The sequence below is a fragment of the Falco peregrinus genome, chromosome 1 (genome assembly GCF_023634155.1).
Source record: "Falco peregrinus isolate bFalPer1 chromosome 1, bFalPer1.pri, whole genome shotgun sequence".
NCBI classification, from domain to species: domain Eukaryota; kingdom Metazoa; phylum Chordata; class Aves; order Falconiformes; family Falconidae; genus Falco; species Falco peregrinus.
Window position 1 is genome coordinate 75,441 of NC_073721.1, and position 22,853 is coordinate 98,293.

At 43.6% G+C, this 22,853-nt stretch overlaps 1 protein-coding gene across 3 annotated transcripts; it reads right to left on the minus strand.

Annotated features, from left to right (window-relative positions):
* Window positions 1-79: 79 nt before the first annotated feature.
* On the minus strand, window positions 80-22,734 carry TCTN3 (tectonic family member 3). Of its 3 annotated transcripts, none has more exons than XM_055798955.1 (15): window positions 22,301-22,734; window positions 21,327-21,448; window positions 16,376-16,506; window positions 15,955-16,063; window positions 15,765-15,883; window positions 14,864-14,899; window positions 14,382-14,456; window positions 14,155-14,280; window positions 13,047-13,142; window positions 12,681-12,778; window positions 11,921-12,086; window positions 11,039-11,176; window positions 7,253-7,415; window positions 2,115-2,219; window positions 80-951 (listed from the first exon to the last, which is right to left on the minus strand). In XM_055798955.1, the coding sequence occupies exons 1-15, from the start codon at window positions 22,555-22,557 to the stop codon at window positions 788-790; spliced, it is 1,905 nt and encodes a 634-aa protein (XP_055654930.1). In that variant the 5' UTR covers window positions 22,558-22,734; the 3' UTR covers window positions 80-787. The 3 variants fall into 3 exon arrangements, with proteins under 3 accessions (XP_055654930.1, XP_055654940.1, XP_055654950.1); XM_055798965.1 differs by having other exon boundaries at window positions 888-1,457; window positions 22,301-22,728; XM_055798975.1 differs by lacking the exons at window positions 80-951; window positions 2,115-2,219 and having other exon boundaries at window positions 5,813-7,415; window positions 22,301-22,698.
* Between the last annotated feature and the right edge of the window lie 119 nt (window positions 22,735-22,853).

Here is a 22,853-nt window from a genome sequence, read left to right on the forward strand (position 1 = left end):
ACTGAGGAGCTGCTTTTGTTTTACAGACACTGAAAGAGAGGAAGAATTAGTCAGAGAAAATGAACAAAAAATAAAGCAGCACTTTCATTTGCCACATCACACCAGTAGTTTTTACAGAAGGATGCTGGTTAGTGGCAAGGAATCCTAGATTTCCTACCTGGTCAGCAGTTACTTACTTCAGTAAGTATGCATAGCAAGCATAGTAGGAAGTGAGCAATGGAAAACTGTGATTTCAGATCCACAAGGTGTTCTGAACAGAAGGTGTTCATTACCCTTAACTAGTTTTAAAGAAAGTGCCATCTTCAAGAAAAAGCATGGGACCATCCTGATAGTGTTAAGAATCTGTGTATGCAGACATGTTACAATCCACCTTCAGCCTAGACACAACTGCAACTAATACAGGCGTATCTCTGCGCAAAGACTTTTTTTCTCACGTCATTTTAAAGAATAAAAATTTTAAAAAAGTCAGAGTAGCAGCTTTAATCAAAATTACTGAGGCACATAAGAACACAGGTTAATTTAATCAAGCACTAGTCCTCACTAAGAAACCTCAAAATAGGGTTAGGCAGCACCTTTCAAGCATTTCCTTCCTCCTAACATCATTGCTCTACTTTGTCTGGATCAAATCTGGCTACTTTGTCCTACCACGTGTAGCACTTCAACACTGAGAAGCAAAACATCAGGTTCCACGCACTGTTAAGGATAAAGACAACAGAAGCAGCATTCCCATTCTGCTCCAGTTTCCCTATAGCCATCAAATGAAGGCTGCACGAGTGCCAAAGATCATTCAGGAAAAAGCAATGGATTTTGAATAAAATTTTGCAATAGCTATGGTTAGCAGAGTGACAACAGTGCCACTAAGCAACAAGATGCAAATCATGTACCTGGACATGTGTTCACATCCAGGAGAAACTGTTGCCAGGCAAATGCAAGGACAGAATGAAAAGAAGTCTGAAAAATGTAGACTGAAGTCAGCACTCTTGTTTAATATTTTAGGAAAAAGACTAACTTTGACATTTAGTACCCTGGGTGTCAGCCTCTCTTCCAGAACCTCTTACAGAAACTTCTTGCTCTACCAATTCTTTTTAATTCGTACCCTCTGTAACCAAATCCTCACAAATGGAACCCCTTGAGTAACTGCCTTCTGGCAATGGTTAAGCCAGCCAGCCACAACTTCCTAAGAAAAAGCAGGGAATATTCACCAACTGTAGTTATGTTTCTAAGCCGCTATTTTATCATTTTTCCAAGAGCACCACTCAAAACAGCATTCATCAGCATCAGGGAACTGTGTGGGCTCAGCTCAGCATTCCCTCCAGTTTCTCATTTTTAAGCCATTTGTCTTTACCTACTTTTCCTTTTTATTCTCTGCCCTCACAATGTGTTTCCCTCTTCTTTTGGGGTTGGGGAGAAACAAGATGGCATTCCGTTTCTATAAAGGGTAAGTTGGCACCCAAACCCTAATGGGGAAAGCAAGAAATAAAATAAAACATAGTTGAACAGCAGTCTGTCAGATCTCAAGATAAAGTACATCGGCAGGACAAGAAAGCAATTAAAACTACCTGAATACTCTCCTGGTCTCCAGCTTTGCGTGGCTCTGGGGCTATCCACCTTCTCCATACCACTCCTGATTTTACAGACATGTAGCACACCCACCTCCTCCTTCCTCCCTCTGCTGTGATGCTTAAGCTGTCCCTAAACAATTCTAGCACCAGAGGCGTACCAGTTTTGCCATCCCTCCTGCTCAAAGTTGCCGTTCCCACCCCACTCTGAAAAACAGCTTGGCCATGGTAACATTCTGGTCAGAGACCAACTGACCCACCTGTCTATACAATCACGCGAGTACCCGCATCAGCAAGAGAGAAGCACAGCAACTCCTTAGACTACACTACCACTAATAAATCGGTACAGGATGCTCTTGATTTCCTTGTATTGAGACTATTTCATACATACAATCATCTCCATTACTCTTCCTCCACCTCCCTGATTATCCTAAACAGAGTACAGCATATTATCCAAGGCAGAGTCCAGAACTGCATGGAGTACTCAAGTTTGGATGAAGCAAGGATTTATATAGTGGTATGATATGATCTTTTATTCTGAACTTCATTCCTTACCTGGTAATTTGCACCATTCTATTTGCTTTTTGACTTCTGCTACACCATGAACAGACTTTTCAGAATAGGTACCACCCACAGTGTCTATCAGATCTTCCAGGGATGCTGCAGAAAAACATAAAAATACCATTGCTTTCATATTCCTACTAACACAACATGCAAGAAGAGCAGCTTAAAAAATTACTGAAGCTAAGCCTGAGAGATGCTCACTCTGCTATTGAATACACATATAACAACCCTGGCGAAGAGTAGCTTAGAAAAGGAATGTAGTACAGCAAACAAACCAACAAATCAGTAAAGCAATTAACAAACAAAAATTATTCACTGACATAAATACAGAATATGAAACATACTTTCTAAAGTGAATAAATATAGATGATAGAGAACAGGAAAGAAGAAAACTTTATTTTAACCCTTTATAAATTGCTTCTCAGTGTCATCAACAGCAAATCTGAGAAGATAAAGAAGGTAAACACTTCCAAGTGTCCGTAGTTTTTTAGAATACAGAGTCAGCACAAGTATAAGCATTTATGGCAGGGGTTTAGCTATTTTCCATTTAAGAAAATAAAACTGTTCTTGACTTCATAGTACAGAGACACTTGCTGAAGGCTTTTGGAAAACTATGTATGCGTTGCCATTAGGTCTCCTTTATCTACAGTTTTATTACTTCTTTCAGAGAGCTATAAGGTTTCTTAAACGAAAATTCTAATCTGATCCTGTTACATCTCCTGTGGGGACACACAGGCTTATCACCGAGAGCCAGGTCAAAACCTAGATAATAACTTTTACATGGCACGCAAGTGTCAGGAGGGTTTAAGCATTTTCTTTGGGCATGTAGCAACCTTGTAAGCAGGTACAAGAGACGAACAAGCAAAAAGAAGTCTCAAGAGGGGCAACAGCTCTCCTGTCAGAAAGCTCCAGAAGAACAAAGCCTGATGCAGCTCTTATCAATTAGTCTAGTGCTTGCAAGGTCGAAACTGCAGTTTCACTCTGCCAGAAACTCCACGCAGCAGCAATGCTCTGTAACCATCCAGAAATCCGAGCCAAATTCTACAAGGCTGTGGAAAGCTTGTGAGGGCCAGACGAACAGGCACCGCACCTCTACAGTTTTAGGGCTCAAAGGCTCGGGTTTGGCTCTTTCCTGCGGAGCCCTCGTTCCTCTGCTGCGAGCAACATAGCAGCCGCGCCCAGCCCCCACTCGCGGGCGGGCAGCCGGCAGCACCTGCCCCGCCGCCCCGCGGCGCCCCAGCTCCGCGCTGCGCGGCGGGGGCGGGTACGCTCCGCCACGGCGGCCGAGCCGGTCACCGCCCTCGGCCCTCGGCCCCGCCGCGACTGCACGGGCGCCGCCCGGCCCGCTCCTCCGCCCCCAGGCACAGCTCGCCACCACAGCGGGCACCCACCCGCCGGCACGGCGCCTCCGCCCGGGGCCGCGCCCGCCCACCGCTTCACGGCGCCTCCGGCCCCAGCGCCAGCCCCAGCCCGCCTCGGCCAGGGCCAGGGCCGGGGCTGGAAGGCGCTCGGGTGGGCCCGCGCTCCGTGGAGCGGGCCCGCAGAGCGGCGGCAGAAGCGCTGTGGTGCAGCCGGGTTTGATCACGATAGCGTGACGCCAGCTTCGGCAGCGGCGGGTTTTGCCCGGGTCCAGCTGCAAGGAGAGCCGGGGGTCGGGTTGTTTTGTAGCCGAGCTGCCCCGGCCCCGCTGCCTCCGCTCCGCTCCCTGCGCCCGGCCCCTCTCCACCCGCGGCTGCACGCCGTTACATCTTTCTGCTGCCCCGCGGGGCTCTTCGCTGTGCCGAGGCGGACATGGAGGGATTTCTCGCGCACTGACTGTCTCCTCCCGTCGCAGCCTGCGCGTGCTCCTGCCGGGGGTAACCCCCGCCCCGGCACCCCCCTGCCCCGGCCGCCTCCCCGCCCCGGCAGCCCCCCGCCCACGCTCACTGCCGGCAGCGATGTCAGGCGGCCTCGGACGCCAGCGGGGGTGGATGTGAAGCAGCGCCAGAGGGAAAGGGGCTTTCTAGGAAAACCTGCAGGCCCGGGGTCCCTCTGACAATAGGCGTTAGTGACCCAGCGAGTGCTGTGCCACGGGGGTGTCATACGTGATCTTGTAAGGAAAACTGCAGCCGTGTCACAGATCACGTTTATGTATTCTTACCATTAGTTACTAAGCTATATGGACACCCAGTGGCACACTGGGAAAGTCAGTTGAGCCAGATGAAGAGGGCAAGTATGGTGAGCACAGAAAGTAAGCCACCTCTCCTTTCCCTACAAACCCTACAGTGCTAAACAGTCGCTGCAACTTGGCAAACAAATTTAAAGGTGGCTCAAATACTCAGTCCCTGAAGAAAGCAGAAGCACACTAAGGAACTTACAGAAATTTTTAAGATGTCTTTTTTAACTTTTCCTTTGCATTTTATGTATATTCTTGCATTATAGAAGAGGCAAATAATCTCAGAACATTTCAGAAAATCACATTCTCGCTATTTCTGTTGGCTGAGTTGGGGGGAAAGAACCTATAATAAAAGTAGTACTCCAACATGGTGCTCTTTCAGGTAGTGAGAACGAAAACACATACTATCGGCTTCTAGTGTAACAGTGATCTGACAACCCCATAGAGAGATTTTAAGAGCTGGGTGGGCAGCCTAACCCACATGCTACCAACAGTGCACTTCATTAACTTCTTGTAACTCTGCTCCTACTTTGTAACCCAAAATTGCATCCTTCACTCACAGTGTAAACATAGACTTACAACCTCAAAACAGGACACACTGGAAAGATAGTTCTAGATAGAATGCTGGCAGCAGAGGAATTACGCAGCACTGTCTCAGCCCCTTGACATGGAGTATAAATACCCCATTCTATATATCTTGACATACTAGTCTGCTTTGTGTGTGACATTGTCGTATTATTGCTTGACAGCCAATTGTAACAGAGGCCATTTCAGTGCAGTGGGGAAAACCTTAACATGACAAAGCAGATGCTGAAATAAACTGTCATAGGAAACTGCAGATTCCAAACCCACATCCATGTGGTATTGCACGGCTAGAAATGAATGTGTCTTAAGTCAGGCTAGACCAGGCTATGGACAAGGCTCTCTCCAGCTACATTCCCTGCAATGAGGAAATGTCAGAGGAGTCACATGCGTGCTAGAAAATATGACATGTTGGAGGTTAGGGATATGACAGAGAATTACAATAGTAAGGTGATGCATTCTTATAGCGCTTCCATATATTTGCAGCTCATAGAATAAAAGAATCTCTGTAGTCACCAAACTGGATTATCACAATAATGCAGAAAACAAGAGATGCCAGATCCTTTTCATTCAAGCCATATCCTCACACATTTGGCAACATGATGTCTGGCAAGTTTCTCCAGCTAACTCTGATTGAGTCAATTACTGACACCTCTGATTTCCTGGATTCCACAAATTAGGAGCATGGGAGGACACGTGACATATGCTACAAATGTGTTTTGCTAAAAGCTTTGCAAACATATTACAGGCACAGCTGAGAAGCCACATATATCTAAAATCAAAGCTTGTTGCTGTACTGGTACCAGCAGCCATAGGTAACACTGGAATGCACACGTGTTCAGACTGGCTTTTATGGGCTGCCCCAGAATCAGAAGCAATGGAAGCAGCAGACACTTGCATTGAATTGTTTCCAAGCTCGTAAACCACACAAACAATCTGAAACTTAAATATGTGAAGTTATCGCATAAACTGCATGTATTAGATGGGACACGGTTTTGTTTAATTCAGGTTATCTCCTCTGATATCTTGACTAATTACAAGTTCTTCAGTTTATTTTTACACTCTTCTGTTTAAGTTTGCAATGAAAAAGAGCAGCAAAGTTGCTATACACAGTATACATACAAAATCAACAAACACATTTTGTTAAAGGTGGGCCAGACTTCTCTGATTTTCTTGCCCATTAGATGGGACAGATTTTTCCATAATCTGAAGAATTTAGGGTAAATAACAAATCCCTTGCTAAAAAAATACACTGTTGTCCAAAAACTTCATGGAATGATTGAGCGGATTTCCTTAGCCTGTGTGATGCAGTGGGGCACAGTAGATAATCAGATCACCTTCAACTTCAAAACCAATAAACTTACGTTTTGGTCCCAGAGATTGAGCTAGGGGTAAGGTATTGCAGGAAGCTTCAGTCTCGTAATGTATCTACAAATTCTTCCTAATTAGTTTTTTTTCTTTAGGACTGTTCACAGCTCTCTGATGTGCCACCTAGCTTTCAGGGGCTATCATTATCAGTCCAGTTCCTATCTCGAGCTTCAAGAGAATGTTTCTGATCTAGGAAAACCCATATTCAGGCCTGTTTCTTCAAGAAGAAAAAAGATCAGGAAAGAAGTTGTCTTGACAAACAACTAAAATTCAATTATATTTCACAGGATGGGACATCTACAATGACTTTGCTTTGTGCAACACAATTGCTAATGTAAACCAATTAAAACACAAAAACTTCAATTGAATATCTGTATTTGAAAAAACATAGAAGAGTCAAAAACTGTCAGAGAGGCATGGTTGCCACATAACAGGTGACTGGCAGACATGTCTATTCATAAAATAATAATTCAGGCTGCCTGGGAGGGCTCCTGTATTTTAAATGTTGGCTCCTGTATTTTAAATGTTCAGTTAGTTCCATGTAGAAAAATCAGATGCTTCTCCAACAGGAAGATGACTGAATGCAGCCCCAAAATGTTTGGATTGAACTCTGCTTCTCTCTCCATACCCCCTTGGTTTAAAAAGCACTCTTGGTTTCTGGGAACATGCAATATTCATTTTCACATCCTCCTCTTCGTTCCTGTATAACCTAATGTCTCTTGACCCCTCCATCTCTCAAGTGTTTCACTACAGTGAGGTTTGCAGGTGGTGCATATGGAGAATAGGGGCATGAGAGGACACAGGACAGAAGCTAGTCATGTGGTTTCAGCCAAGAACAGAAGGCACATGGATATTACAGGAATAGTGTAAGAACCTGAGGAGAAAAGACTATGATCTGAAACATATTCTGAATGTATCAATTCATTTACCGAACTTTTAAGTATGGGCTCCATCTATTTGACTTTTCAAAAGCAGAGAATGCTAGTTATTATTAGAATCAACAAAAAATAGCCCACCAGATCACCTCTATAACTTCTTTCCAAATTCACTGCCACCTTGAATAGGAAAAAGATGTCAAATGGGAGTTTCCAGTGCACTTGGGGCTGACCTCGTGGAGGTTCTGGCCATTCAGTCATGTCAGTGAAGGTAATGACAGTTGTCAAAGGTACCGTGCTTGTGCTTAGGAACTGCAAAAAGAGGAAAGCATAAAAGGTTTAGGAAGCTTAATACAAAAGATACATCCCTCCTCGATTTGCTAATGGAGACCCACTGTACATAACTGGCAAGCAAGATGTCTCTAGGATGGTAGGAGTTAAGTGTTCCAGATACATTTTTTCAGGGGAGTAACTCCTCTTTCCCAAAATTGATACTTAGCAGGTAAATTGAGGACACAGTAGCTATTGTGCATCATATATTACAGATCTCCAGAATGGAAGCAGTGACTCAAGTTCTGCCAGAGTAAATCTTTTATGCAGAAGACAGACATATCAGATAGTTGATAATACAAACAGAAGAAAATGTAGCTTTATTTTTGTACAAAATTTATTAATTTATGTAAGATGAGATCACCTGGCCCTCTGAACAGATGATTGTTGCCAGAAACAGACAGGACTGCCACAAGATTTGATCCCTTCAAAATATCAGTAAAATAAAGCAGGGAGCCAATACAGCAATGAATTTATTTCTCACATTTTAGGATACTGTTTTCAGAAAGGAGACAGATTGGTAGGTCAGTTGGTAAAGATGTAAGAGGGGCCTGAACTTCTAAGGCCCCAGTTCCTTTCTGTTTCAACAGAATGCTGAAGGACAACAAATACACTTGTTCCTTGAGCTATGTGGAGTTTCATGGCTAGCTTGGAGTGATTTAAGACCACACTGCTGCCAAAAGAGCAGCCTCACTCCCTGCCCCAGCTTCACAGCTCTGCATGCTAACTTCAAGAGAGGGAATCTACTGGCAGCATACTTTCTGTGCTTGCACTGGTTTAACCCAACCTGTGAAATCACCACCTCATTCACTTCCCTGGAAACAACTTGCAAGATTGCCTTTAGAGCAAAGTTGTGCGGGAAGCACTCAAAAAACTCCCAAGACAGAATCAATTACTCTCTCTTAAGAGAAAAATACTGAGAATCCTGATGGGGAGTTTTCATGGTACCTCTTGAGGCAAATTAAAAACACTTGTGCTTAAATATAAAATAAAATTGTAATGAACAATGTATGGGACAGAGTCCTACCACAAAACGTGGTTCTACACAGAGTCTGCAAATATGTGTCACGAGCAAATTCCGTACCTACACTTGCATCAGCACCAATCCCGAGTGTCAGCATGGGGCACTTCAGCAAAGCCCTGGGTCCAGCCACCCCAGTGCCCCCACCCAGCTCTGCTACAGAATGGCTACAAGACAAAGTTAAGGCTTGATCTTATCACCAAGGGAAACTTCACTCCCTTGCAAGGAGTCTGTCTCTGGCATTCCTGCTTTCACCTAGTTTAACCCCTTCTTGCAGCTGGGCCTTCTTGCCCTCCAGGCCAGATCATTCCTCAGTCACAAATTGCCACTGCTGAGCACTCACAATTAGAATTACTCCTTCACTCCTGATGGATGTAAGTTCTCCTATCAATGAGTAAACACACAGTAGGCACAATTGCCTTAGTCAACAAGAAGCCACAAAACAATTCTGGCTTTGTCTCTGAACCTTCAAAATCTGTCTTAAAATCAGGGGATATTAGTGGGGGAAAAAAACCTCTCACACAACCCCTCATTAACAGCTGGGAGAAGGCAGACAGAAGCAACTTCCAGCATGCTCCTGTATAGCTCTACACCGTTTAAGACTGCCTTGTATTTTCAGGAAGGTCAAATACTACTGTGACCAGATATTGTGGATGGGTGTAGAAAATGGGATCTCTTTCCTGGGTTCTGTGTTTTCTCCTTAGTCACTGAGGCAACTCTCCAGTGACACAGTGTGGTCTAAAGGAAAAGGTTTTTTTTCTCTAAAGAATAGATAGTTCTCAACCCTGATGGAGTAGCAGTATTAAACACCACAGGCAGGCTGGCAGCAGTCTTGTGGCTTTTTTTTTTTTTTTTTATAATTGGTTGGAAACAGAAGTGCTGAGGTACTAACAGACTGACTCCTGTTCTTACCTCTGCTGTCAAGAGTGGCTCCAAAGAATGTTTATCAATATGGTGATAGGCACTTTACATATATATATATATATATATATAAAAATATAAATAAAAATATTAGAATCTGTAGGCTAAAACTGGGAAGTGACATAATTTAAAAGTAAAGCAATATACAGCCTGCATCTGTGATCTCACTGGTATGCTTACAAAGAGCTGTAGTTCTTCACTGCTGAGTATGGTACGGACTGGTACCTCTACTAAAATGTGTTTACTAACAACCCTAACTTGTGGATTGCCACTGATTAAGCCAAAACTGATTTTAGTAGTGTGTTTTTTTCTTGCTGCCAAAACCTTGCATTCTTTTAATTTGCTTTGCAATATACCTTACAGCTCTAAAGTAATTAGCATCCATTGTTCAAGCTGATGAAATCTGAATCTCATAGTTTTTGATTGGCTAATCCTTACTGAGGGCTATGCACCCTGCACTTTTACTAGGAATGCAAGCCTCCCTACTCAGACAGAAGTTTTGTTAATGGAGCCACTTAACAGGTCAGATGTAGAAAATATCTTCATGGGGCGGTGGTGTCAGTTTGCTCCAGGGCAACACATTTTACAAGGTGAACATTTTCCTATCATGTTCTTTTATGTATGTTGCAAGAAGGGAGGACAAAGAGGTAGCATGAGACACATCCAAACAATGATGTAAAATCTCATTTAGACCAAGTCTGAAGTCCAAAGAGTAGCAACAGGTCAGACAGACACTTCCCATGTCATACCTCACTGCCATGAGAACGCCATGGGGCAGGTGTCAGCTGCTCCCCCTCCTGAAGCCCTTGCAGAGAATTATACGTCTTCAAAATATACAAGCTGCCCAAAAGACTGATATCAGGAATCTAGCCTTGCACCAAAATGGGATCCACTGACATATGCTTGAAAAAGACCATTCTCCTTTGTGAACCTGATAGCTCCATCTTCCTACTGACTTCACAGAATCATAGATCAGTTCGGGTTGCAAGGAACCTTTAAAGGTCACCTAGGCCAACCCCAATGCAATGAGCAGGGACATTTTCAACTAGATCAGGTTGCTCAGAGCCCCATCCAACCTGACCTTGAATGTTTCCATCATGTAATCTTCTTTTAGGAGCCTGCTTTCTGGCTTAAAACCTTTTCCCCTAATTCGTCAGATTTGCTGCCATCAGCATTAGCCTCTTCCTCAGCTACCTGGTGGTGATTTAAGAACCCCTATAGGAATAGAAATATCTTCTTGCACAGATTATCAGCATGCTGTGGAGTCTGTGAAATATAAATCAACTCAAATTCCATATCAATCAAGGCTTTAAGACACAACTAGATAAACATGCAGTTATTGAATGTTTGTAACTAGTTTTCTACTGAGCATAATTGAAAGTTTACAGTTTGAGTCCTTAAGTGACAAAAGGTGGGCTGGTGTTGGAAGGAAGGTACCTTTTCCAGTTGTACAAGTGATTGAGCAACAGTACTGATAAAGCCATAAAAACACCTCTATGGAGCTGTTAAACACAAACCCTTGCCATTGCAGCCAGACCACTGCTAAAGTTCAGTAAATCTCCATTCAGTAATATAAAGACCATTTGATACTTTGATTCTTAAATAACCTGTGAATCCTATTTAATTACCTCTGTGTGTGAGGGAGGGGTTTAAAATTCCATACCTTCAGGGGCTGACACTGATAAGAGTACTGTGCACCCAGTATTTGAGCCTGTGGGTTGGACAGGAGGCCCACCTTAGTCCACAATATCTGTATCTCCAGGGTCACAGGAACCATGCAACAGGAAGTGCAATTTACAGCCTGAAAAGAAAATATACTTCAAACATCTTAATATAGTATTCTAAACGTGAAAAAGGACCATTATGTTCAAAGTCTATTATTTTGGATAGCATAGGTCACAAGAACCTGAATCAGTCACTTCAGCACTAACCCTGCAACTTCTGGTCAGGTCAGCCACCTATTTTAGAGTTGTATCCATCTCACTGTTATCTTATATCCAAACAGAATTTGTCTCAGCTCTACCACTTGGATTTTGTGTTCTAATATGCCATATCCTGACAGATTAATAATTATCAAAATAGAATTTCCCTCCTCCATAAGTACTTGGATTGCAAACTTTTACACTTATTGGGTAATATATAAACTTCCCTCGAAACTGGAAAATCAGAAATGTTGATAATAATAAAAAGCATCAAATTAATAGGAAGTAACCCGGTATTATTAGTTTTAGAAGGCTGTCAGAAAACTAGGTAATATAATGCTGGATTCAGTATTGAACTGTTTTTGCTCATTTAAATAGCAGGAACAGGATTCAAGAGACATTAAATCTGTCAGGTGATTGTTTTTTCAGGGTTTTTTAGTAATTATCCTAATCATATGAACGACTTCTTACAGGCATCCCTGAGAGTCAGTGGATCATAACACAGAGAACATAAGCCCAGATGAATAATCTGGTTCTTTTTTCCCATGCGCATGCTTCCCCAAGGTAATACAAAGATATGAAAGGAAAAATATTCACAGCTGGTCTTTTTGCATTCATATTACCTGTACACTGCAGTTCTGAATCAGAATGGTTGTCCACTCTTCTGCCTGCGTTGAATGAGCACTGCCAGTTATACCAAGGTCCTCTGCTTTGTTCATGCCCTGAAGAGCCTTGTATAACTTCTGCTGGATATAACTACAGTTACTTTCTTCCAGTATTGGGGACAGGCTGGAAATAAGAAAATATCAGCTTTGACAAGGTGATTTCCAGAACAGAAAAAAACCCACTATCAACATCCTTCCTTTGTAATGAATATTTCTTCTACTCATTATGGAAGTATTGGTATTAAATGGATGCAGTTTCAATCCTCTCTGCAATGAGAGGGGAGAAGAACAACATGGCATGGTAACGCACGATAAGGAAAACTGACAGCTCTTTAGTGATCTTATCACATCAGTGGTCACATACCTGCTCTGTCACCAACAAAAGAATAATCCAAATGATCAAAACAATCACTTTTTAAGGTTCCATTATAATTTGCTCCTCAAATACAAACTCTCCTCTTGCCCAAGATATGTTGCCCGACTAAAATCTCAAAATGTCCCAGAAGACCTTCACAATGTTCAGATTGTTCTAGAGGTCCACCACCTGTCTGACATTCAAGTGCTCTTAGGAGTATATGAAAGATCTGTAGAGGCCCATTTGCAACCTCATGGAAGGACCTAGGCTCCACAACAGTGCGTGAGAGACTATGATAAAACTTGCTAAGTGGCCCCACACCTTCCAAATGTGTCAGGAAGGGTGACTGCAGTGTGTTGTTACCTGAGCTTGCAGCCTGTCCTCATATTTCTTCCAAATTGTACTGTGTGTCTGAGGAACTGTGAGCAACTTCCATCACCTTTGCTCCGTAAAACACTCATCTGATGGACTGCATGTCAAGAAGCCAAACAAAAGCATAAACAGACAATACAGGACACCCAGCTTGTGTTTAACAATGCTCTCACCCCACATTCCTCCTTATCCTTACCACAGGACTACAGGTCAGTTGTGACCAAAAGGCCTGCCGGTGGCTGCGATGTAATACTGAGGTATGCCCTCACAGGTAGACTCTCAAAAGTCCAGACAGTAAAGTACAAGAAGTCAATAAACCCAGTGATAAATAAAACTTGATAGGAGAAAAAAGGATACATGCTGCACGGCACCACTGTTTGCAACCAACACTGGTGCTCCGGTGATGTAGCCAGGGTTTCCACTTCTAGGCAACGCATGAGAAAGAGTCCTGGTCTACAGAGAGGCAAAGGGAAGAAAGAAAGGAAAACGGTAGCACGAATTAGATCCATTCATCTCAGAAGATCAAATTCACATTCTCAAAAATGTGAATGTAAACCATTTTTTGAATGACTGAATATTATGCACTACTAAAACCTCCACTATTTGTTTCCAAATCCTCTTTCTTACCTACCAAGTTCATCTGCAGTCCAGCAGGTAAAAAACTGTCAGTACCTTGAAATGTGGATACTACCAGGACAGTTTTGAGACAATGAATTCTTACTGCTCAACATTTGTCTCTAAGGAAGTGAACATACCAGTCTGGGTCTGGGTAATTCTACGGATGACTTGCAGAACAAACCCTGCCTTGACCCCAATTCTGAGTATCAGATTCCACTTTTGAATTGTTTTATGGGGAGAACCTCTGTGGATAACTGTAGCAAGGTTGCACTGCACACTTACCAACCCCTGAGGTCATCACTTATGCCACTTCACATTGCTTCTATGGGACAAGGTTTACATGAAATTCAACACACATAAGTATGTCCCAGATTTCCCCCCCCTCCGAAGTCCCACTGCACAGGCATAGTTAAATAAGTACCTGGAATAAATTTAGCAACTTTGTTCACAAATGCTGAACACCTCAGATACAGCACCAGCTCCAGCCCTTCCCTTCACAAGACCATGGTGCTGACCCTGATCTCACCCTCTCTCTTCCCACCAAAAACCCCCAAACCAATTCAAAACAAAGCAAAAAATAGTCAGATGATAACAATCAGCCCCTTCAAACTTGGGCAGCGCAAGACTGCACGCTTGAACTGAGCCTGAATTTTTCTTCTAACATGGTTTACCTGAGACCAGAGCAGTGTCCCCTCCTTCCTTCGACCACCACCTGTGTTCCAGGGTTCTGGCACTACCATACCACAGTGACACTGCTCTAATCTTTCCACATCTGATCTGTACAAAACTGGGTCACAAACTACAGACTACAAACTTTTAAAAGCCCAGTGAGGATGGAGGCACTGACCCAGAAATGCAAAGTGAAGTGCTGCTGCAGAGAGGATCCTAGGTTCCCAGAGATGTTGCTCACTTTGAACCGGACAGAAACACTCTGAATCCCATGTGTGCCACTGAATTCTATCTCATAGATCACCTGAAAGTCCAATTCAAAGAAAAATCAGATGCAAAGGCAAGTAATAGGGCAATGACTTGAAGCTCGTGTTGAGATGCCCAAAGGAAAGCAGGTTCAGATACCTCAGAAACAACATTTTTACATGTGTTGCCTGCCATGTGGGGAGCTCCAGGTGGTGCAATTGCAGTGACCTTTACCTGGAGACAGCAAGCATATTAACAATTAGCAATTATTTCAAAGGAGCATGCCTTTCTTTCCCTTTTCCACTGCTTTTACATCCAAGTCAGATTTCCGTTCCTGCTGTAGCTGTGATCTGTGGACACATCACCCTGCTCCAGATGCCCAAATTTTTCTAAGAAAACAAGCTACCTCCCTGACTCTAGCCCTATATATGCCCATTCATTTAAAAGTACATCTTTCCTTATATCCCTATTTGTTTCTTCTATAATGTCAAGCTTTTGTCCAAAAAAAAAAAATCTCATCTCACAGAACACTCCCATTCTCCCATGTTCCCAACCCACAGGCATTACTATGAATGCCTAAGATTCCAGGTATGTTTTTATTTCAGAAGCAGAAATTATTTTCATTGGCAAGAGAGACTGACCTTCATGAACTGCTCAATGGTGTCATTAATTGGGACCTAGGGAAAACAAACAAGCCAACACACAACATCAAAAAACCAACTGATTTGCTGGGTTTGCAAGTGCCTAAAGTAATGAAACCATCACTAAAACCAGCCTACATGTTACAATGAAAAAATTACTTTGTTTATTCCAGATGTGTAAAATGTCATCAATTTGTGATCTAGAAATTGCAGATGTAACCCACAGAAAACATTTCCAACATAAGGGTAAACTGAATCATTAGCCTTAATATTTACACTGCTTTTTTTTTTACTCTTGGAACACCAGAGAAATCCCAGAAGGTGATAGGAGGTATTTTCATATTAACATTCAGTAAGACCAGCATGAATCCAGGACAATAAATTGGTTCTTTTGAAATTATTGTCAGGATGAATAATGCAGAAATTGATATGGAATTCAATCTATGAATGTAAATAAAGCTAATATTGATAACTGGCCTTCAGTATGATTTTAGATCTATCATGTAAAACAAATCTTCATTCTTTACTAAGAACATGTATTGCTTGGTTGATCAAGTTCATGGAACAAGATAGCAATACTTCGATAAACAGTCTTTAAAAAGAGAGAGTGTTCTAATTAAACCATTAGAACTATGAAGTGTTAATTAAGTATGTGTTAAATGCATTAAGAATCTGTTAATAACTGAAATTTATTGGAAAGTAGTTTGAATTGAGGGATTATCACCAAACATAACATTTTTATCAGGTTTTCCAGCAAGAAGGCCTTAACAATCGGGAGATCAGTGATGACATACCTGATGACCTTTAGTTTTCCCATTAGCTGAAGTTGCAGTGGAAGGCAACTTCAAATGGAACTCAAGCAAATAAAATGTTGAGCAAAAGGAAGCAATATGACATGCACCTTCAGCACAGTGAAGTCACGGTAGTAGGAGGCAGCATCTAGGGCAGGGTCAGTAATGCAGCTCTTACTCAAGTTGGCAAAAATCCGAGTACAGCTTGTGCTTTTACTGTCCAGGAAGCCTGAGTTAAGACATGACAACAGATAAAACAGAAGCAAACCACCCTAGAGAAATTCTTCTCCCTTTACTAACCAGCAGGATTTCCATCAAGACAAAGTCCACTGGCTCCCATTTTTACTGGCTGTCTAAGAGTGCTCAGTACAGATGATGAATCAATGTAGATTAGGATTGGATCTCCGGTCTGAAAAGACAATTTGGAGAAATCACAGACAAAGTGACTCTGGAATACTAAGGCCAAATACAAGGGCACAGAGGCAAATTTATACTTCTCCTTAGTGTACATCCAGTTTTGTCTAAAGTGTTGTCCAAACTTTGAAATACAAGAAAACTAATCACAAACTTTTTACACAGTAAGGAATGAAAAGAACTGAGAGATAATATGGATCATAGGTAGAAAAGTAAGAATCTTTCAATATGCTGTCATTAGACCTCATTACAGACAGCTTTAGTAAAAGAGTATCTGCAAACTGATTGCTATTTTCCTTCAACTCACCCGGTAAAAGGCCGAGAATGATGGCTGGACTTGTGATCGTGCTAAGAAAGAGTGTCTGCCATACTTCTCAAAGAACTTCAAAAAATCAGACTCTTTAATATCCTGTGGCTGTTGGAAATAGTTCAGATTTGCTAAAGTTGAAAAGAGAGGGGGGCAGAAATCCAACAATATCAAATTACTGGAAAAGATAGAAAAAGTAAATATTGTGCCAATATTTTTAAAGGAACAACTTCAGTAATTACGAACTAGATAGAGCCTTATATTAATTAATCCATAGTAACACTGCTAACAGACTAATATGAGCTATGAACAGAATGATACCGTGAGTACTAGTTTGTACTGTTTCATGGGAAACGGGTGTTAATACACAAATGTGATTTCCCAAACAGCATGAAAACTGCTTAAGAGAACTACCTTAATATATGCTCTAATTTCTGTAAAATGCCCAGATTAGACACAGGTGACATTTTAATGACAAAACACTACCAATATGTGAGTTCACTAAGAGCAACACTAAACGGATTAAAAATAATTAAGGCTGGCAAAACTCAAAAGTATGAATAGACAATAGGCATCCTTAAAAAAAAAGAAAAAAAAAGAAAAAAAAGACGACTTTCTATTGGTACCCCACAGTGATGCACTCCTGACCCAGTGGTATTCAGTATGGTTACCATGTTATAATTAAATCATTCCTGCTAAAACACTAATAAAATGGTAAATTATTAGGGACATACTATGTAGACTCATCCTAATGGACGTGTTCAAACAATAAACTTTCTGATACAGCCAAACAAAATGTTTTACAAGGTTTGAGGACTACAGATCATACCAACTACAGGAGTGAGTGACAGTACCCTTGATTACAGTACCAAAAAGAATTTAGGTAGTCTAGTAAGTTGGGGGGTGTGTAGAGAAAAAAACCCACAACCTTAAGGTCTCAGTATAATTCTACTGTTCAAGGGCTGAGCAGATCCTCAGATGTAGAGCAGCAACCAGAAATAAAAGCTTTTTTATATCAGAATACAGCATTAGTCAAGCAGTCAGCTAAATCGTTTAAGGAGATAAAGGCCAAATGAGTATTAAGCTCCTACAAGGTTCACAAAAACAGGTGCACAAAGCAGCTTTCTTATTAGTTACTTGAGGGTATAATCATTAGACTGAAAAAGAAAACATTGATAGTTGTTCCACTCACAACCATTTCTTTTCTTTGGAATGCAATTCTTTATGCATTATTCTATTATCAAAGCTGAATACTTGGAAACGCAGATAACCAACATTACGTAATGCAAAATATGACTGAAAACTGGAAGAGAAGACCTTCTGCAGCAAAACTTAAGATATTCAAACTGCTGAAGTTTTCAGAGAAAAACTTTACTCTTGTTCAGTCTGTTTGCTTAAGAAAGCACACTAGCTACCTAAAGGCTATTTAATCTTGTAGAAAAAGGCAAAGAAGACTATCAGACAAATCAATTTGTCTGCAACCAGACAAACTCTTTAAAAAAAACAAACAAAACAGGAGTCAGGCTCATGAATAGCGATTCTTGTAACTTTAAAATGCACTCATATTAGTTCCTCCACTGATTTAGAAGTGGAAATAGTAGCAATATTATCCTCAGTCCTGCAAAGTCTAAAGACAAAGTTGTTATCTTGAGGAGCTAGTATGTGAAACAGGAATGCTTTTAAAGTACTTTAAGTATTCTGAAAATACCCAGTATTTCCAACTGTCCCCAAGAACTGATCTTCTATAGGTGCATCAGTGATAAAAGGCAGGCCAGGGAAAACATGGGCCCTCTCCAGAAGGAAACAGGAGACCTGGCTACTCGGGACATGAAGGCTGAGGTACTGAATGCCTTTTTTATGTCAGTCTTAAACCAGCAAGTACTCAAGCCACAGAAGGCAAAGGCAGGGACTGGGAGAATGAGGAACCGCTCACTGTAGAAGATCAGGTTCAAGACCATCTAAGAAACCTCAAGGTGCACAAGCCCCTGGGACCTGATGAGATGCATCTGTGGGTCCTGAGGGAATGGGCAGATAAAGGGCTAAGCCACTATCCATCATTATCTGATAAGTCACAGCAGTCTGGTGAAGTTCCTGGACTGGAAAAGGGGAGCCATAACCCCCATTTTTAAAAAAGTAAATAAGGAAGACACCGAGAACTACAGGCAGGTCAGTCTCACCTCTGTGCCTGGCAAGATCACGGAGCAGATCCTCCTGAAAGTACACTAAGGTACATGGTAAATAAGGAGTTGATTGGTGACAGCCAATGCAAATTCACCAAGGGCAAATCTTACCTGACAAATCTGGTGGTCTCCTACGATGGGGTTACAGCACTGGTGGATAAGGGAAGAGCAACTGACATCATCTACTTGGACTTGTGCAAAGCACTTGATGTTGTCCTGCAGGACATAAATTGCAGAGACCCGGATTTGATGGATGGACTACTCTTTGGATAAGGAATTGGCTGGAAGGTGGCACTCAAAAAGTTGAGATCAACAGCTCCATGTCCAAGTGGAGACCAGTGATGGGTGGCATTCCTTCAGTGGTCAGAACTGGGACTGGCACCATTTCACATCTTTGTCAACAACACGGTGTAAGAGTCGTCTAAAGAGAACAATATTGTCTCAACATTGCTAACAGAGACCTGGAGATGGAATGTGGTCCTCATGGACACTGAGACCCAGTGACCCTGAAGGAGAACTGCACGGTACGAGGAATACTATACTGCTCCCCGATACTGCTCCCTGATAGCTGGCGCTGGAAGGAACAACTACGATAAGGCTGCGTAACAACTGTTGTCATTACAACAAACCAGAACATGCGTGATAACCTTGTTCGAGAAGGCAGAGACTGACAGCAATCCACGGGCCAGAGGAGAAGCAATGTGTATTGCTCGGCATAAAAGAGGACTCTTTAGCAACTGATTTTAGGAGATCTTCTCCACCAAGGATCATGACGATCGGAAGGACCAGCAAGACGCTGCCTGGACCTGGGACCATAGGGACACCTTGGACCCGTGGTGGTAGCTATAATCCTCTTTCCTTTTTCTTTTTACTTATCTTTTCTTCACTTTCTGTCTTTCTACCTATTGCATGTCGCTTTATGGGCAAACAATAAAACTGTGCTGTTTGATTGAAGCATAACCCCTTGGTGTGGTCGCCTTGATTTTTGCACTTCAAGATCATAGTAAACGAACCATCATGAGTCCACTGAGTGGACCGTGACACACGGATGCTGGAATTGAGTGCACCCTCAGCAAGTTTACCAACACCACCAAGCTGTGTGGTGCGGTTGACACACTGGAAGGAAGGGATGCCATCCATGGGGACCTTGACAGGCTTGAGAGGTCCCATGCAAGCCTCATGAAGTTCAACAGAGGCCAAATGCAAGGTCCTGAATGTGGGCTGGGGCAATCCCAAGCACAAATACAGGCTGGGCAGAGAGTGGATTGAAAGCAGCCCTGAGGAAAAGGACTTGGGGTCTAGCAATGGTTTCAATGAGGTGAAGTCAGCTTGTGCATCACAATCTCTTTGTTACTGGGCATGCTAATTCATTAGGTTCAGAGCCTGTTCACATTAGCCTTTTTCCAGGAGACTCTCTGGAGCAGGCTTGATTATACTTCCGGCAGTGGTAGCTCATGTCGCCATCCATCTTTGAAATCAGCTGATGAGTACCTATGTGTTTCTGTATTTCCTTGGGGAAGACCAAAGGGGAGAAGGCTGTTTCTGTCTGAAAAGTTTACCATCCTTCAGGTGATCCCAAATAAAGTCTTCCTGAGATGTTCTTCTAACAACAAGCACAGAAAAGGCCATGCAAGCAGTGAATTCTGTTGTTCTCAGGTGTGCTATACCTAACATACAAGTGCAATCAAAGGCCTAGGGCTTGTTCAGTGGGCCTAATCATGTGGTAGATATGGGGACCAAATATTAAATGGCCAGAAAAATCTAGTGCTGCCAGTCCAGACACAGATGATTCTTCCTTTGGATGAGATCACAAATTCAAAATCCTTCTAATCCCATTTTTGTGATACTGTGGGTGGTGCAGGAGAAGGATATAATTTATCTACTTACAAGTTACAGGCTGAAATACCCAGGAGCCTGATGGAACTTTCAGCTGTGGTTAAGCCCTTATCAAAATTCATCTTTACTCTGGGACCTACTGAATATTGGAATGGGTGGAGTTCTAGCATTACTATCAATACCATGTACTACAAGGCTCTCATTGTTCCTTTTCCTTGCATGCAAAACATTCAGGCAACATCTGTGAAGAGCTGAAAGCAGGAACAGATAATAGGAAGCTAACCCTGCTTTGACCAGTTGTTAACCAGTTAACTCCTGAGCCCCACCCAACCTAAAACACTCCAAGATTTAGGTCAGAAGTAGATGGGACTGTGCATCAAGGCTCCCAGACAAAAGACTGAAAAGAAAAAACAGTGAGTGCTCAGATGTGAGACCCCAGTTAATTGCAATGAATGCCAGAGAGCTGGACATCAAACCAGTCAACCAAAGTACAGTATGGAAAGCAGAAAAGAGTGTTAATGGCATACTCTATGACTGTGTGTGATTACTAGAGAAAAATCATTGCTAGCAGAAAAAAAAAGCATGAAAAGTGTATGAAATAAAGAATCTGAGATATGATAAGAAATAACTTTCTGAAAAGGCTAATAGCGCTATATTTCAAACACCAACCCTTATTTGCTGCTCTGAGTGTAGCAAACTAAGTGAAGTACCTCAAATACAGAAGCAATTGATAAAGGCTGTTTGTTTTTAGCAAGACACCCTTAAAGTGAGTGCAACGTCCTTTTTTGTGTGTCTGTCTTGGGCGACTGGATCCTAATCCACTATGGTCCATGGAACTATAACAGCCCAAACAACTATATGTAAGTTCAGAAAAAGATTCCCTAAGCAGAAGCAATCTAGGAATTAAATACATGGGGGGGGTAAAGGTCACTTACAGTTATCCAGCTGCACACAGAACAGCAGATCACGTCCACCAGGGACAGCAATGGTATCAGTAGGATAAGGGGTGTTACTTCTGAATATGAGTGATTTTTCCACGCACACTTGATTCACAGACCTGCCAAGACAAGCCCCCGCACCCAGGAAACTCTTAAAAAGGCTATTCTTGCAGAATTTCATACTTCATATTACTAAATGCCAGCAACACAGCAACAAGACACAGTGTTCCTTTCATCAGCTTGGAAGTTATCGTACAATTTGCATTAATAACCCATTACAGATAGCTCCTCTCATCAATGTAGTAACTTTGTGGATACTCTCTATGTGTATATTTAGAAATCACTCTGAAACTCCCTGAAACAAGAAGTGGTAGAGCAATGCAGCATCCGCATATCTGAGCTCCTCTTGGTGCTCCTCACAACTGCCATCTGCAAAGACAGGGCTTGGCCACAGATTTTACTCTCCAGACAGCTGAAATCCTCACCGACAGCCTCTCAAGTCTACAACTGCCTTCCCAACTGCCTATTAAAGTTGGGTTTTTTTGCCTTAGAAAGACGCCCTCGGTTCCCAAGGCCAACAGCCTCCTCACAGACAACCCGCGCCCTGCTTCACCTAGGCCAGGGGTCCTAAAACTACGGCCTGCGGGCCGGATACGGCCCCCCAGGGTCCTCAATCCGCCCCCCGGTATTTACAGAACCCCCCGCCCCCCCCCGCCGGGGGCTGGTGGGGGGAAACCAAGCAGCCGCAGATGACTTCCTGCCACTTCATCCGCGCGCCGGCCCCCTGTTTAAAAAGTTTGAGGGCCCCTGACCTAGGCCATCGAGATGCTGCCCCGGGAAGCCCTGCCAGGCCCCCACCCGGAATGAGGCGGGCCCCAGGCCCCGAGCCGTGGCAGCACGGCGGCTCCAGCTGGGCGCCCGGCCAGCCCCAGCCCAGCCGCGGCAGTGCCGGCAACCCGCTCCCTGCCCACCTGCTGCCGCCGGAGCGGCGCGACGGGGCGGCGGCCACGGGGTCGCGCAAGCGCCGGGCGCCGGGCGGCAGAAGGCGGGCGGGGAAGCCGCCGGCGGCGGAACGGTGGCGGCGCGGCGGTGGAGCGGGACCGCTTCGCGGAGTAGCCCGGTGCGTGGCCCCTGCGGCGGGATCGGCGGCTGCAGGCGGGGTGCCGAGGCTCCAGGCGGCCAGCCGCGTCAGCAGCAGGGCCAGCAGCAAGCCCCGGGCCCCGCACATGGCGTCAGCTCGTCGCTAAGGGAGGCGGCCCGCCGCCCCTCCGGTCGAGCGGGGCGGCCAAGCGCATGCGCGGCCGGCGCCCACCTCCGGGCTGGGCCGTGCCCCGCTCGTGTCGCCGCTCTCGGCGGAACAGCTTGCGGGGGCTGCAGGCGCCTGCCGGGGAGGCTGGGTTGGGGGGCCTGTCGGAGGCTGTGGGCCTGTCGCCGGGCCTCGCTCCCCTAGCTGGGACGGGCGTGGCCCCGGGTACTAGTCGTTATCATCATAATCAGGAAGCCCCAGAGGCTCAGTTTATTTCT